Genomic DNA, 16687 nt, shown 5'->3' with positions numbered 1-16687 from the left:
CTAATGAAATAGGGCTGGACAAAAATGATGGTACCCATAACTTAATATTTTGTTGCACAACCTTTTGAGGCAATCACTGCAATTAAACGATTTCTGTATTTGTCAATGAGCGTTCTGCAGCTGTCAACAGGTATTTTGGCCCACTCCTCATGAGCAAACAGCTCCAGTTGTCTCAGGTTTGATGGGTGTCTTCTCCAAATGGCATGTTTCAGCTCCTTCCACATATGTTCAATGGGATTCAGATCTGGGCTCATAGAAGGCCACTTTAGAATAGTCCAACGCTTTTCTCTCAGCCATTCTTGGGTGTTTTTGGCTGTGTGTTTTGGATCGTTGTCCCGTTGGAAGACCCATGACCTGCGACTGAGACCAAGCTTTCTGACACTAGTCAGCACATTTCTCTCCAGAATGCCTTGATAGTCTTCAGATTTCATCGTACCTTGCACACTTTCAAGACACCCTGTGCCAGATGCAGCAAAGCAGCCCCAAAACATTACTGAGCCTCCTCCATGTTTCACCGTAGGGACAGTGTTCTTTTCTTCGTATGCTTGGTTTTTGAGTCTATGAACATAGAGTTGATGTGCCTTACCAAAAAGCTCCAGTTTGGTCTCATCTGTCCAAAGGACATTCTCCCAGAAACTTTGTGGCTTGTCAACATGCATTTTTGCAAATTCCAGTCTCACTTTTTTATGAGTTTTTTTCAGCAGTGGTGTCCTCCTTGGTCGTCTCCCATGAAGTCCACTTTGGCTCAAACAACGACAAATGGTGCGATCTGACACTGATGTACCTTGGCCTTGGAGTTCACCTTTAATTTCTTTGGAGGTTGCTCTGGGCTCTTTGGATACAATTCGAACGATCCGTCTCTTCAATTTGTCATCAATTTTCCTCTTGCGGCCACGTCCAGGGAGGTTGGCTACTGTCCCGTGGGTCTTGAACTTCTGAATAATATGAGCCACTGTTGTCACAGGAACTTCAAGCTGTTTAGAGATGGTCTTATAGCCTTTACCTTTAAGATGTTTGTCTATAATTTTTTTTCGGATGTCCTGGGACAATTCTCTCCTTCGCTTTCTGTTGTCCATGTTCAGTGTGGTACACACCTTTTCACCAAACAGCAGGGTGACTACTTGTCTCCCTTTAAATAGGCAGACTACCTGATTATGAGTTTGGAAACACCTGTGATGTCAATTAAATGACACACCTGAGTTAATCATGCCACTCTGGTCAAATAGTTTTCAATCTTTTATAGAGGTACCATCATTTTTGTCCAGGCCTGTTTCATTAGTTTGTTTTTTTTAATAATTATGTTAATCAACAATTCAAAAGTGATGGCTGTTTTTGATTATTTAATTTTCAATAAATTTTATTTATTGTTACTTTTGTGAGTTTCAAGTGATTTCAGTGAGAATTGTGGGTTTTTCCTTCTTTAACTGAGGGGTACCAACAATTTTGTCCACGTGTGTATAGTCCATCCATTATCTATACACCGTTTAATTCTCATTGGGGTTGCTGGGGGGCTGGTGAAGGCAAGGCACAACTTGGACAGGTCACGAGGCTATCACAGGACTACACACAGAAAGACAGACAAGCACACCTGCATTCACACCTAGGGACAATTTAGAATCACCAGTTAACCTCAAATTGTTTTTGGACTGTGGGAGGAGACCAACGCATGCACAGTGAAAACATGCACACTCCACGCAAAAAGATCTCAGGCCAGGACGCAATTCAGGGATCTTCTAGTTGCAGGGCGACAGTGACTCCTGTTCAAAATGGTGAAGCTTAGGGTATCCAAATGATACGTTTTTCTCGCATTTAAGGGCACTGCATCTGAATATCGCTCATTTGGTGGGCGTGTCACTAGTGAGCCAGTAAGTTGTCATATGACAGTCTGTAGTCCGGTAGAGGTGTCGGACCAATTCGACTCTCTCTTTTATTATAAAAATAGTTTAGTGAAAAGTATTTCTGAAAGCATTTGAGGCAAGAGATAAGCTGTACACCTGCTTAATCCCGACCTCCACTCACTGCAGCAAATTTCCATAAAGTAGAATTCAAGTCTAATTTATGCAAATGAGCTGTGGGCAGCTTCAGCAAGATGCGCTGCAACACAACCAGAATTCATCTTGGGATGCAAGAAATTGACGGATCCTGTGGACACGCACAGTCCTGGTACCACCAAACAGTGTAGCCAACCCACAACAGACTATTTTTCAACACACTGAAAGTGCTTGAGTTTACAAAAAGTCCTAAAATATTGAATATAATTGCTATAATTGCAGTTTGAGTTTGCAGTAATCTCTGAATGCAGTAGATAAAAAATGCACAGATATATATAAATGAAACATAAACCAAAAATTATTTGAATTGAAAAACTGCTTATTGTGTTAAGCATTGCTATTTGACAAAAATGTGATTAATCGTGATTGATGAATTACAAAGCCTCTAGATAATTAAATCACTTTTTAATCGCTCTCAATTTTATTAAACTCTCAATTTTCTATGATGGAATTATTGAAATCCACTTGTGAGAAAAATCAATTATGCATTTTGGTTCTTTGATAGATTTATGCAGTGTTGCCAACTTAGCAACTTTCTCGCCAAGTCTAGCGACTTTTCAAAGCTCCTAGCGACTTTTTTTTGTCAAAAGCGACCAGCGACAAATCTAGCAACTTTTTGTGCCGTTTTGGAGACTCTGATAGGAAAACTCGGCTCATTCTGCAGTTACTGTTTTCAACAAGCAGCAGGTGTTGCTGTGAGCTTCTCCCCCTCCCAGAGCACAGGCTGTCAGTCCAGTAACCCCGCAGCAGTTCCAGTGAGGGGAGGGGGAGACCCACATCACTCTGCGGCCAGGCGGCAGATGAATCGCGCATGCGCAAAGTCACTACAGATCCCATCCAGACTTACGGAGCTATATAAACGAAAATGTTTCTTCACTGTCATGCTAAAATAAACCACAGCATTTAGCCTCTAGTGAAAAAACATATTTTGGGTATTTTATACTCACTTTTTGGTCTCTTCCACAATGTTATTCCTCTCTCCTATAACGTTGATTACAATTACATGCAAACTGGGAAATATGCAAATTAGGCGATGACATCATTTAGCGACTTCTAGCGACTTTTAGGACAGCCAATAGCGACTTTCCTTACTGAGGAGTTGGCAACAGTGGATTTATTTCCTGAGAAGATGCGAGTTACTCTGCTGGGTCAAAAATATATGTACAGCAACTTCAATTATATATTTTGGTTATGTAAAAAAATGTGTATTAATCAAATTTGCTGAGTAACATGGCCTCTTAACTTGTTGTCAGTGATTACAATTGACTTGAAGCTGCTGACTTCTCGGAGTCAGTTTATATAGGGCCTGTTTGATATACTCATCAGTCTACCTGGAAGATCTGAAAAAGTGAATTTTTGACTTGAATAAGTCAGGAAAGTCATTTCTTTCAAAGCCTTGAAAAAGCAGGTACAGATCCCAAAATTATCTGTGTAAACATTTGTAAGTGTTAAGTCCATGATACAGTTGTGTCACTGCCATAGCTTGCATTTTCTTCATGATCAGGATAAAATGCAAGCTATCACCTGCTGCTGAGAAACCATTCAGGATGGTCAATAGTCAAACAGAATCACCAAAGAGCAGGTTCAAGGAACACAAAATCTACCGTGAAGCATGATGGTGGCAGTACTGTGCTTTGTTGCTGTTTTGGTGCCAGTGGAAATTGTGGTTTAACCAAAGTAAATGGAATAATAGGAAAGGAGGATTATCTCCATATTCCTTCAGAAAACCGAAAATCGTCAGCCAAAAAGTTGGGTTTTAGACAAAACTATGTGGTCCAACAAACAATGATCCCAGGTCAGGACTTTGGCCAGTCTACAGAACTGTCTGCAGTGTTGGACTAAATTATCCTGTAAGTAATATATATTTCTAACAAAAATTGCATCTTGTAATTTTTGTCATTATATACACACGTGGACAAAATTGTTGGTACCCCTCAGTTAAAGAAGGAAAAACCCACAATTCTCACTGAAATCACTTGAAACTCACAAAAGTAACAAGAAATAAAAATTTATTGAAAATTAAATAATCAAAAACAGCCATTACTTTTGAATTGTTGATTAACATAATTATTTAAAAAAACAAACTAATGAAACAGACCTGGACAAAAATGATGGTACCTCTATAAAAGATTGAAAACTATTTGACCAGAGTGACATGATTAACTCAGGTGTGTCATTTAATTGACATCACAGGTGTTTCCAAACTCATAATCAGTCAGTCTGCCTATTTAAAGGGAGACAAGTAGTCACCCTGCTGTTTGGTGAAAAGGTGTGTACCACACTGAACATGGACAACAGAAAGCGAAGGAGAGAATTGTCCCAGGACATCCGAAAAAAATTATAGACAAACATCTTAAAGGTAAAGGCTATAAGACCATCTCTAAACAGCTTGAAGTTCCTGTGACAACAGTGGCTCATATTATTCAGAAGTTCAAGACCCACGGGACAGTAGCCAACCTCCCTGGACGTGGCCGCAAGAGGAAAATTGATGACAAATTGAAGAGACGGATCGTTCGAATTGTATCCAAAGAGCCCAGAGCAACCTCCAAAGAAATTAAAGGTGAACTCCAAGGCCAAGGTACATCAGTGTCAGATCGCACCATTCGTTGTTGTGTGAGCCAAAGTGGACTTCATGGGAGACGACCAAGGAGGACACCACTGCTGAAAAAAACTCATAAAAAAGCCAGACTGGAATTTGCAAAAATGCATGTTGACAAGCCACAAAGCTTCTGGGAGAATGTCCTTTGGACAGATGAGACCAAACTGGAGCTTTTTGGTAAGGCACATCAACTCTATGTTCATAGACTCAAAAACCAAGCATATGAAGAAAAGAACACTGTCCCTACGGTGAAACAAGGAGGAGGCTCAGTAATGTTTTGGGGCTGCTTTGCTGCATCTGGCACAGTTTGTCTTGAAAGTGTGTAAGGTACGATGAAATCTGAAGACTATCAAGGCATTCTGGAGAGAAATGTGCTGACTAGTGTCAGAAAGCTTGGTCTCAGTCGCAGGTCATGGGTCTTCCAACAGGACAACGATCCAAAACACACAGCCAAAAACACCCAAGAATGGCTGAGAGAAAAGCGTTGGACTATTCTAAAGTGGCCTTCTATGAGCCCAGATCTGAATCCCATTGAACATATGTGGAAGGAGCTGAAACATGCCATTTGGAGAAGACACCCATCAAACCTGAGACAACTGGAGCTGTTTGCTCATGAGGAGTGGGCCAAAATACCTGTTGACTGCTGCAGAACGCTCATTGACAAATACAGAAATCGTTTAATTGCAGTGATTGCCTCAAAAGGTTGTGCAACAAAATATTAAGTTATGGGTACCATCATTTTTGTCCAGCCCTATTTCATTAGTTTGTTTTTTTAAATAACTATGTTAATCAACAATTCAAAAGTGATGGCTGATTTTGATTATTTAATTTTCAATAAATTTTTATTGTTACTTTTGTGAGTTTCAAGTGATTTCAGTGAGAATTGTGGGTTTTTCCTTCTTTAACTGAGGGGTACCAACAATTTTGTCCACGTGTGTAACTGTCACATTGCAGCAAGGTCGCTATTTAAAATGTACATGGCCCTGAACACTGTTTGGACAGCTTGAGACAGAGCATGAAATGTTTCTAAGCAACGCTGTTAGGTTGATGATTAAACACAATTTAAAAAAGTAACGTTCTCAATTAATTTCTCACCTAGGCACAGAACTACCTCATGTCCTACAGATTTAGGCCATTGTTTGAAAAGTAGTTCTAAATGTAAATCCATAGCTGCACATAGTTCAATAGTGAGGCTGCTTTAACATGGTTTTGTGTTAAGTAGACATTGGATACAATGTCTTTGTGAACTTTGAAATTTACCTTTTTATCCATGAGGACCCTTGCCTCTCCAAACAGATCTCTCCGACCATCACACCAACACCAAACTCTCCAAGAGAAGCCTTTAAAGGTTTGAGTCAAGGATCATTCTGGGACACAATGAGAAATAAATTGACATTCGGGGACATTTTAATTAAATGTGTAAGGAGATAATAAATAATTAAGAGCAAGATGTTTCCTCAACAACAATTCAATTAAATGTATTTACAGGATATGTTTTTTGCAAAAACATGGATTGAAAAGACATTGTAAGCTGACAAATTCAAGGCACATATATAAACTGTTTAACCATCACATTATTCTTGCTGAACAGTTCCTAATGGGTTAAACATACAGCAGATTGCAAATGTGCTTTTTGTTGCTCACTCCCTGTGATACCCACCACCTAACACAGCTAGTACTAATAACATGACCCCATAACTGTGACGACATATTAATCTTAAAAAAACAGGTGAAAGCACTTCGGCCTGCCACTTTCTGTGAATGTTTAATGAGTGTGGCCTTTGAAATTGCTTTTGATGCCAAGAGAAAATGGTTTGCATGAAAAAATATTTTCTTATCCTTGAACAAAAATTGCAGCTGTATTGAGCACAGTTGCAATTAAACAAACGTGCCAAATTACCGGGAGAACTTTCCTGAGAACGGTCAGAAAGTGAGGCTGACTGTCTGGTTTCCAGAAAAGTATACCCTCTAGTGGTGAGCATTGGCAATTTGAGTGTGTCATGTTTCCTTCTCTCCTTCCTGTTGTTTTCATCATTCTGACTTAATATGCCATCCACAGTGTGGATTCTTGATCTGTTATGGGCACAGTAAACAAAAACTTCACACTCTTTCAGTTTTACTGAAAAACTGAATAAAAGGCAGCCTTACTACTTAAAAGGAACAAGTCCTGATTGTACATGTTTGTGTGCTCAGAACTGAAACAGTAAAATTCCATTAACTAATAACTTTAAATCCATTGATTTTATATAAAAGATATCATCCATCCAGTAGTATAAATAACATTTCCTGAAGACAGAGGTTTCAAATAGTATTGACGTTGTACATTATTCAGTAACGTGTGAGTGGTTGTCCGTAAAAATGCTTCTGCTCTCCAAAACCATCATGTGTCACAAAAGTCTGTGTCTTGAACATTGTTCTTGCAGTAGACTGTGCTGTTGTTCCCTAGGGGGCAGTCTTGTAAGCCAATGCCCCCATTAGGGGTGTAAATAGGCTGAATGTGAAAATCTCCCTTGAGGAGCTGCTCATTGTTGAGTGAGACTATCTGGAAGCTTGTTTCAGTCATTTCCAGGATGGAATTATCTTTCTTGGTGCCTGCCTCACAATAGTCATCTTTTCTGCGTCCCCGGTTGTATTTCCACTTGGAGGAGAACTTAGAGCGGCTTTTCTTGTGCATATGCCAGCAGAAGATACTGAGCAGTACAACCAGCACTATAATCACAGCCCCACCAATCAGCCCTGCCAGCAAAAAAGGTGAACTCGGTTCTTGTTGGGTGGCCTGCTCAGGCCCTGACTGTCTTTTATTGTTGTCAGGGCTAAACAAGGTCGCTGTGGTTATGGCCTCAGTACACACAGTATCATCTTTTGGTCTATAAGTATTGAATGCATCCAAAGGAATGACACAGATCCGATAGGTGGATTTTGGCTCAAGGTTTGCCAGCCGTATACCCCGATGATCTCCACCCACTATCCTCTCCCTTACTGTGTCCCCTGTTAGACTGGGGCCCATTCTGGCCCAGGTCACCTTGTAGGCAGTGACTGGAAATGCAGCCACCCAACTCACGTGGATAGCTGAACCATTTAGAATTGCAAATGTAACTTGTAGAGTCTCCTTTCGGGGGTCCAGTGGCTGTTTAGTCCTTGTTCCTCTCTCTCTTGTTGTATAGACTGGGTAGAGGGTGGGTAGTATGGGGAAAGGTTGCTGAGAAGGGGAAGAAACATACTGAGTGGTTAAAGGGGATCCTGTGGAAGAGGACAGGAGTGGGGTTAGAGCAGTGTCAGCTGTTGAGGAGAGCTCGAGTGCTACAGCTGTGCTTTGTGGGCACTGGACCAGCTCGGCACTGAGTTCCCTGATCACCATGCCCCGGACCTTTTCAGGTTTATGGCACATGAAACCACGTACATTGAGTGAAGCAGGCAGAGATTTAAGCCATGAAGCCACCCATTTGATGCTGCAGTCACATAGCCAAAGGTTGTTCCGAACAGTGAGCTGTCTGAGACTGGCAAGGCCATCAAAGACCCCTTGTGTCAAGGATTGCAGCTGGTTGTGAGAAATATCCAGCCTCTCCAGCTTTTGAAACCCTGCAAATGCTCTGACAGGGATCTGGTTTATCTGATTCTCCTGAAAGTTTAATTTGACAAGCACCTCTCCAGGGAGGAAGGGAGGAGGGTAAGTAAGTGAGTTGCGGGCCAGGGACAACTCCCTCAGGGTGACCAGGTCCTGAAAAGTCCCTGGTGAGATCCCTTCATCTGTCAATAGGTTTCCATCCAACAGGAGGCGTTCCAGGTGGGTGACATTTTTGAACGCTTCTTCTGCAATAACTGCAATCCGATTCTCATCCAATCGCAATTCTTTTAGATCATCTGGGAGACCAATAGGCACACTGCTTAGGTGGTTTTTGGTGAGGAAAAGCATTTTCAAGCTGACTGCCTCACGGAAGGCCCCTTCCTCAACCCCAACAGTAGAAATGGAATTATCATCCAAATGCAGCTCCTCCAGCCAAAGAAGTTGAGCTAGAGCTGCTCTGGAGATGGTTTGAATGTTGTTCTCTTGTAGATGGAGGACCTTAACATTTTTGGGAAGGTTAATTGGAAACTCATCCAGTTGGTTACCATAGAGGTACACTGTTTCAACAGAAGACACAAGGTGGAGCTCCAAGGGAAAGCCAGCATTATTGATTTGGTTGTTATGGAGATAGAGGGTCTTATAACCCTCACAAATTCCCAGAGGCACTGAAGTCAGGCTCCGTTCATTGCAATAAACAAAGGTGCGATCGCAGCGGCACTCCTCGGGACAATTGGAAGCCCTGGAGAACTGGAGGTGAAGGCCTAACAGTATAGGTATCCATGGCCTTATAAAGGAGTCCTTATTCCATAAACGCCACTGTATCTCCATCTCAAGCAGACCAGAAAATATAAAAATTCAAAAAAGAAATGAAAAGAAATTTCCAACAGAAGACTCAATAACACCACTATGTCCAGTTTGGTGGTGCTGAAGGCCTTGGTTAATCCCTTAGTAACTGGTTGTCATAAGCTTGTCAACAGAAATGCAATGATCTCATTAAGCAACTTAACTCCATCAATGTCCACTGTCTTCACTGTCCATAACTGAGCTGGAAAACATCAGGAAAGATCATAATATTTTTATCCCCTCTTATCTTCCACCACTGCAAAGTTGTCTCGACACTGATGGTGCGATGGACACACTGGCGAGTTATCATTTGAGGTAATGCTTTTGCTTCCTTTCCTCTTCACGTCACACACTGCTGGTCCCAAAACAGCAAAATTTGTCTCTGGCTTGACGTGTGGACCAAGTCACCTGCTGCAAAACAAGAATAATGGGAAAATCAGTCATTCTTTCCGTGAAATACATGCTTTCCATTATAGGCCATAGGTTTTATTTTCCCTCTCTATCCCACATATGCAAAGTGAGGCAATCTAAATTGGGAGAGCAGAGTGGAGTGCATACAAATGACTTTGTTACATATTCCTCAGTCACACAGCTAGAGGAAAAGAGTATTTGATATGACAAGGTTCATCTTCAGGTGACTAACAAACTCTGGTCTGAAAAGAAAACATTCACTTGGTGGATTGAAAGTTTTCAATCTGACAATAATGACACTGTCTTTTTTTAAGGCCTAAATTAAATTTTTTTTTAAAAATATAGCTAAACAGATTTAAACATACTGTTAAAAAACACTTTTTTTCCGCAGTGAGGTTTGAAGTGTATGCAGTTCAGTTCACTGATGAGAACCATGAATCTGATACCCAGTCTAGTCTTGAAGAATCATGTCCTGTCTCAACAGGGGTTGCATTATCCAGAGGTTAAAAAGCAGACGTGAAATGATGCAGAAGCTAATACCTGACATCTAACTACATTGCCAAATATTTACTCTTAATTATTGCTAAATTAGACTTTGCATTCCTCTCTGCCCCCAATTCATTAAGTTTAGCTATGCTTGAGGAGTGGAAGAGTGCTGGGTGGTGATGAACGCAGCCTGTCAGCAGAGATAAGATGAGACAAATTCCTTGCACAGGGACTAAACTAAGATCGATGGGGGCCTCCACAATGAGGAAAGGTGCTACTGTGGGTACAAGGTCATTCAATTTTTTAAAAAAAGTAGAGACAGCTCCTTCTCCACAGCATCTGCTGGCTATTAGTTTGCACACAAAAGCCTCAATATTTTGCCAAGATCAGAAAAAAAAATCAATAAATCCCTGTATACAGCAGCACTTATGAGTATACAGTTCAATACAGTCCTGCAAAGTGGTTATATATTATTAGCGATTGTAAGCTGGGTGGTAGTGACGATTGATAAAACAGCACCAGGCAGCAGCAGCCTGTTGACAGATTGCATTGATTTCTGTCCAAGGCAGTTCAATAGTTATGTAATGTTCCTTGGGGTGGAGAGTCTGGGGCAAACAAGGCTCAGACTGAGTCCAATTATGGTGACCCAACCTCACTGTGGTTAATGTCAGCAGGGTTTATCTCTCAAACCAAGTAGGAGAGATAAACATGCTCCCCTGCAAAACCTTTAAAGCTAAATGCTTCATGCACTATCTTAGCTTGGAGAATAAACTGTCATCTGACAGTTCATTTGTTTAGAAGAAGCACTGTCCATTTTAAGTACCTTTTTATTATTATGTCTTTTTGCCTTTACTTCTAATATGGAGTTGGTGATAATATAAATAAAGAAATGTAAATAGTTAAAAAAAATGTAGTAGCCTCAATACTGTTATCTGTCCGGTCATCCTAATTGTTTGTCATTTTGACTGTCAGCTACTATGACCTGAATTATTGGAACATTGAAAAAATGAAAGTCTGCGCTGAAAAAGTAATTCCACAACAATCACTGAGCCACTGAGCTTTTGTGTTCTTTTGTCAAGCTTTCTTACCTTCATAAAAGCAGAAAGTCTGGCCGATCTGCTCGACTCTCTGCAGACTGCTGCGCTCACACCGGGCACAAAGTCAGCATCCTACCCGCTGCGCCCGCTCCGCCCTCCCGCTGCGGCTGCGGGCTGCTCTCATTTGATTTTCCGGTGGTGGAGAATTGTGCCATTATGCTGAATGTGCAATTCCCTGACGAAATAAGCCAGGAAGGGAAGAAAGTTCAGGTCACCAGCGGTCTGCTCCGCATCGCCCCCCCGCCTCCTCGAACACACAACCACCCGGCCGCGCTACTCCGGAGCCACCGGTGAAGTTCCTCCAGTGTCCTCAGAAGGGACGGAGACACGCAGCAGAGAGGAGAGCAGGGTTAGAGGCTGTCAGGCTGACCCCCGTCGCTCCGCCGACGGCAATCCGGGATGTGAGGTCCATGGTGTGGAAGAGTTGGAGCAGCAGCCTGGTTCCTCCTGGAGCCCAGCGCTCAGCTGCTTCTGTCTCTCTCCGTTTCTCTCTCTCGCTCTACTTACACCGCTTTCTCTCCCGCTTTCCTCACAGGCACCTTTATCTCCCCCCACCTCTCGCTCTCTCTCTCTGTCTCTCTCTCTCACACACACACTTTGTGTAATGTCTCCTTAAACTGTATTAAAGCGCTTTTTATACGTCTTCTGACGATTTAATAACAAATTGCTGACATCAGCACATACAGACTGCAGGTCTGCATGGATGGGGACGAAAACTTGAAAGAAAAAACAAACAAAACAGAAAATAATTACCAGTAGTCCATTAACAATTCTTCCTTTTCAGATCATTGTCTGACCAGCCCATTAAAACAGTACATTTCATTGACACTGCTGATGATGATGACGTCCTTAATTCCCACCCGTTAGCCTCAGTGGCTTCAAAGGGATTTAAAGAGCACACCTGCAAAGAAGCCAGAATGCCCAAATAGATAAGAGGGTCATTCTGGAATTGAAGGACATTTTACGTCCCACCCATCAAATTTCAAATAATCCATGTACAAAATACTTAAACATGCAGTTGTTGCGTAAATGTACCTGTCCTGAGACCAAATTTAAAAAAAAAAAAAAAACTCAGAGAAAAGCATGTTTGAAAATATTTTTCACCAGATAAGTCTGGAGTATATCCTAAAATGCCATTTTCTCTTGTCTCACCCCCCTGATGACCAAATTGAATCTCAAATAAAGTATTAAAATGAAATTTAAATCTCTGGTATTATTTTTTCATTGATGACTCTTGTTATTATGTGATTTTTTTAATCAATGTAATATTTTAAATAATAATTATTATTCATGGAACATGTGTCCCACAACATGCACACAGCCCTGTTACCATAACCTTTTTAGCTAGAAGAAGAAAACAGTGAATCAAATGTAACACTGGAATAAGCATCATCAGTTTTCCAAAAGAATAGGTAGAGCAAAACTATGTCCTCTCTTCTATTTTTCATATTTTCATAACATTGTCAGCCTTGACTGAATGTCTCACTCTACCACATGCAACCCTGTTATGCATATTTTCAGGATAAGACTAATTCTTTTGACTTTTTTCTATCATTTTTCACATTAGTAAATTTGTCCTTTTGGTCAGAAGTAACAGCCAGCTAAATATCTAGCTTCTACTCCTGATAAAAAGATAACACTAGCATGGATTAGCAGCCCTGTTACTGTGATTAGAGTAGGGTTAGCAAACAAACAAACAAAAAAAATGGAATAGAAATAGTATCATTGATGTGTAAGCGGAGCCAATCTGGTCTTTGATAGTTTATTATCAAATATTGATGAATATGGAGCAGAAAACTGTAAAAGAGAAGGTTTATTTTTCAAACATTTTGAAGCTCAAATGTCCTCCAATTCTGGAACGACCCAAGAGTGAACACAAGGGAGAGGCAGTGAAATTGCAGGACAGAAAATGGAACAACCTGGTGTTTGCAAATCTGTGTTGACAGCCAAGTGAAGTCAAGTGGAAGTGCCTTAAGTTTTTTTAACAGTCGGCTGGGGGCGATTCCGCTGTCGCAAAAATAAATAAAATAAAATGAAAGTCTTATTGTATTGTCTTGATTTGCTGATTCATTCTGTAGAACATAATGGGGACTCCGTGTCGGAAAGAGATTCTGATTTGCTTGTATTTCTTTAAACCAATCACAGTTGTCATGGCATGGGAAAGCAAAGGATATGACTTTAGTGTTCCTTTAAAATAGTGAGAGGTGGACTTGTTTTGGAGGGCTGCACAGTGGGCTAGTGGTTAGCACTTTCGCCTTGCAGCAAGAAGATCCTGGTTCAAATCCCGGGGTGGGCCTGGGATCTTTCTGCATGGAGTTTGCATGTTCTCCCTGTGCATGCGTGGGTTTTCTCCGGGTACTCTGGCCTCCTCCCACAGTCCAAAAACATACTGAGGTTAATTGATTACTCTAAATTGCCCATAGGTGTGAATGTGAGTGTGATTGTTTGTCTGTATATGTAGCCCTGCGACAGACTGGTGACCTGTCCAGGGTGTCCCCTGCCTTCGCCCGAGTCAGCTGGGATAGGCTCCAGCACCCCCCGCGACCCTAGTGAGGATAAAGAGGTTTATAGAGAATGGATGGATGGATGGACTTGTTTTGGAGGAAAATTTTATGCAGGGTACAAGCACTGTCATTAATATGGATAATGCGTGGAAAAATAAACACAAAAACATTAGGGCTGCCTTACTGCACAGTCCCTGATCCTCTTTCAAACATGAACTTTTCAGTGTAAAGGTTGCTGTTTGAAAGTTGTTGTGTTTTCCTAGCAGTAGCAGGCTCATAATCACATCTTCCATCCAGTGAGTCAGACGAATCAGAAAACAACATTACTTCTCCTTTGATTTGTTGTCTAGTAAACATGTTCCTAATAAATTTAGTTAGTTTCAAGTGTTTAAATACAACATGGTGTTCATTTTTTAAAATGGTTCCATTTAGTGCAAATTTGACAGTAAAGCAGGCTATCACTAACCACTTGTCCACAGTCTGTAAAAGTCTAAGATGGGACAGCCAAATGCCAGAGTTGAGGTTTGAAAACAGTAGTCCACAAACCTGTGAGAGACAGAACGGTTGCTACGTCCATCTTTTATATACAGGGTAATTTATAACATTACAGTAAAAAAACACTTTGCTCTGCCTCAGTTTGGCTAGCTTACTACTTTTATGAATGCAGCTGTAATGCTAACTACGTAGTTATAATGTCACAGTGTCATACAGGGAAGTCACAGTGGCTAGTTAACACATTGTGCATGCTAAGACAATTAGCAAAGTCCTTATAGACAAGTCTCTCCACTCAGCAGCCTTCTAGGTAGCGCCACAGAAATAAGTCTAGATCAGGCTCCTACCTAAGTAAATGGAGGAGAGAGTCATAACTGAGGAAAAAAACATGGGTGATTCTACCCTTAAAGAAGGTTTAAAGAAACATATTTTTCTCCATAGAATACACTTTCACATCAGCAGATTCGTGTAGGAATGAGTTTTGAAACTGGAATTAACCCAGGGGTTTAAATTATTAAAGACCGGATGATCAAACGCCGACCTAGGAGAAGGAGAGAGAGAATTGAGGAAGGAAAGAGAATCTGCCACTCCCTGATATCAGGTGGAGGACGTGATATACGCTAGTTAACCACTATCCACCTTGGTAATTACATACAGCCCCCTTCCTACCCTCTGACCCATTCTCTGACCATCCTCACAAAATGTGTATTTTGCAAAATGTTCTGGGCCGGCTTACCTTTGCAGACTCATAGACTCATAAACACCCCACTACAGCAAACTTTGAAGAGCTAAGAGTGAAATTTCCTCAACAACACCGACAGACAATTTACAATCACCAATTAAGCTCAGCATGTTTTTGGACTGTGGGAGGAAGTATGTCAGGTGCATGCTCATTACACAGAGCAACAACGGGCATGCATGATGGAAGTGTGACATGACTGTTTGCTAAGTTTCCCACATGGATACAGACACACCAAGGTTTTTAAAAATCTTTACTTTGAAGGGCATTAAAAAAATCTGTTTGAGTGACCTAAAATTCTGTTTGTGCATGGATGAGAGGTCCAGATGTAGAGAGGAATGTTCATTTTACAGTATATAAATGTTGTGGACAAGAACCTAATAACAGATGTTTGCTTTTGTAAGACTTTGATTAGTTTGTGGAGAATCATTGCGTTTGTGTGGTATGTTAAGCTAACTGTTCAAGACAAATGTTTTATTTAGTTTTCAGCAATTACACATTAAAATATTTTTTTCTGTTTAAAAAATAGATTAAATTTGAAGTCTGCTCTCATTTATAGTTTCTGAGTTGCCCTGTGTGTCACCAACAACTGCAAGAAATATGGAAGTCAGAAAATATATGGTTTGCGCTTGATGTAGGGCCTCTGCTTGTTATCCAGCAGATTCAGCATTCAGCAGGATGATGGGACAAATCTAAGATCGCTTCTGCATGTTCTAATTTAATCTTAAAAAGGATCTTTCACTGCATTAGCCCGATGAGACCAATTTATAATTTTTAGATACTGAGACAGACACAGAAAATAACAAGAAAAGCACTCAGAGAGCGTCATACTCTGTCAAGGCTGTTCATTCCTCAATTTGTGTATTCAGAAATCACAGCAACATAGAATCTGGACATTTATTATAAGTCTACTCACAAGCTAAAGAAATAAAAAAATATTCTTGCGGTGAGCACAGGTGTGTGTTATGCACACGAGGACTATGTACAGATACCAAATTGTGTGTCCAAAATATGTAGCGCCAGAGTGAATTGATGCAGGCAGCTGACATAGTGTGCACTTGTTGTCATAGTTACAGTGACGCCGTGTCACTATCTCGCAATGATACAGAAATCTTCAACAAATCCATGGATCCAGACCATGAGCCACGTCACTGCCAAAATCGGATGAGGTGGTCCCTGTGTCATTTCTGACCTTCCCTGAAAATTTCATCCAACGGATTCACAGAAGGACAAATGTATGTTGATCTTAACATAACAACGCTGCGCTCTTTGGCAGTGTAGTAATAATAAAAATGCGCACATCAGCATAATACACACACCCTGGACTGACAGTGGTGTTGTTTTAGAGTGCATTCTACATCAAGCTGAACCCTTCACAGAACGCATCAGTGCTAAGCTGTAATACAATGGTATTCATGTTCCTGCTTACTTAACCTCACACGCACACACACATACACACACACAGACACACACACACACACACAGTCTGTGATTGATTCATATGCTCTATTCACAACTCTTTGGATTGCACAGTTGCTGCCAAATCGCACATCTGCTACTGCCTCTTGCCACTCCAATCCATTAAATTAAAATTCTGACTAAATCTGTTCGTGGCTTATGGCAGTGTATGGTTGTGGAGCCCGTGGGTAGCATAGCAATGTTGGTTTAGCCCCACTTGTTTGTGCCATGTCACTGTAATCTGAATGCTTGTGTGTGTAAACTCACAGCAACCTGGACAGCTGCTCTGAGGGTTTAGTGTACGGGTTGGGGAGTAATGAATTACCAGGATATGTGACCAGATTACAGGGATCTATTTCCAAAAAAAAAAGAAAACAAATCAAGCAATGTGCTTGGTTTACTGACATAAACATGATATGGACACACACACACACACACTAAT

The 16687-nt window shown here is 41.0% G+C and overlaps 1 protein-coding gene across 1 annotated transcript; it reads right to left on the bottom strand.

The window, feature by feature from the left end:
- Window positions 1–6035: 6035 nt before the first annotated feature.
- On the bottom strand, window positions 6036–11602 carry si:dkey-87k14.1 (leucine-rich repeat transmembrane protein FLRT2). The gene is made up of 2 exons (XM_022222558.2): window positions 11044–11602; window positions 6036–9469 (listed from the first exon to the last, which is right to left on the bottom strand). The coding sequence occupies exon 2, from the start codon at window positions 9041–9043 to the stop codon at window positions 7031–7033; it is 2013 nt and encodes a 670-aa protein (XP_022078250.1). The 5' UTR covers window positions 9044–9469; window positions 11044–11602; the 3' UTR covers window positions 6036–7030.
- Window positions 11603–16687: the final 5085 nt, after the last annotated feature.

This window comes from Acanthochromis polyacanthus, chromosome 1 (genome assembly GCF_021347895.1).
Source record: "Acanthochromis polyacanthus isolate Apoly-LR-REF ecotype Palm Island chromosome 1, KAUST_Apoly_ChrSc, whole genome shotgun sequence".
In the NCBI taxonomy this organism is placed as follows: Eukaryota; Metazoa; Chordata; class Actinopteri; family Pomacentridae; genus Acanthochromis; species Acanthochromis polyacanthus.
The sequence above is the reverse complement of the archived record's forward strand: the minus strand, read 5'-3'. Positions and strand labels throughout refer to the sequence as shown.

Coding starts and splice junctions, on each gene's coding strand:
- si:dkey-87k14.1 (XM_022222558.2), bottom strand. CDS start 9,043: ATGGAGATACAGTGGCGTTTATGGAATAAGGACTCCTTTATAAGGCCA.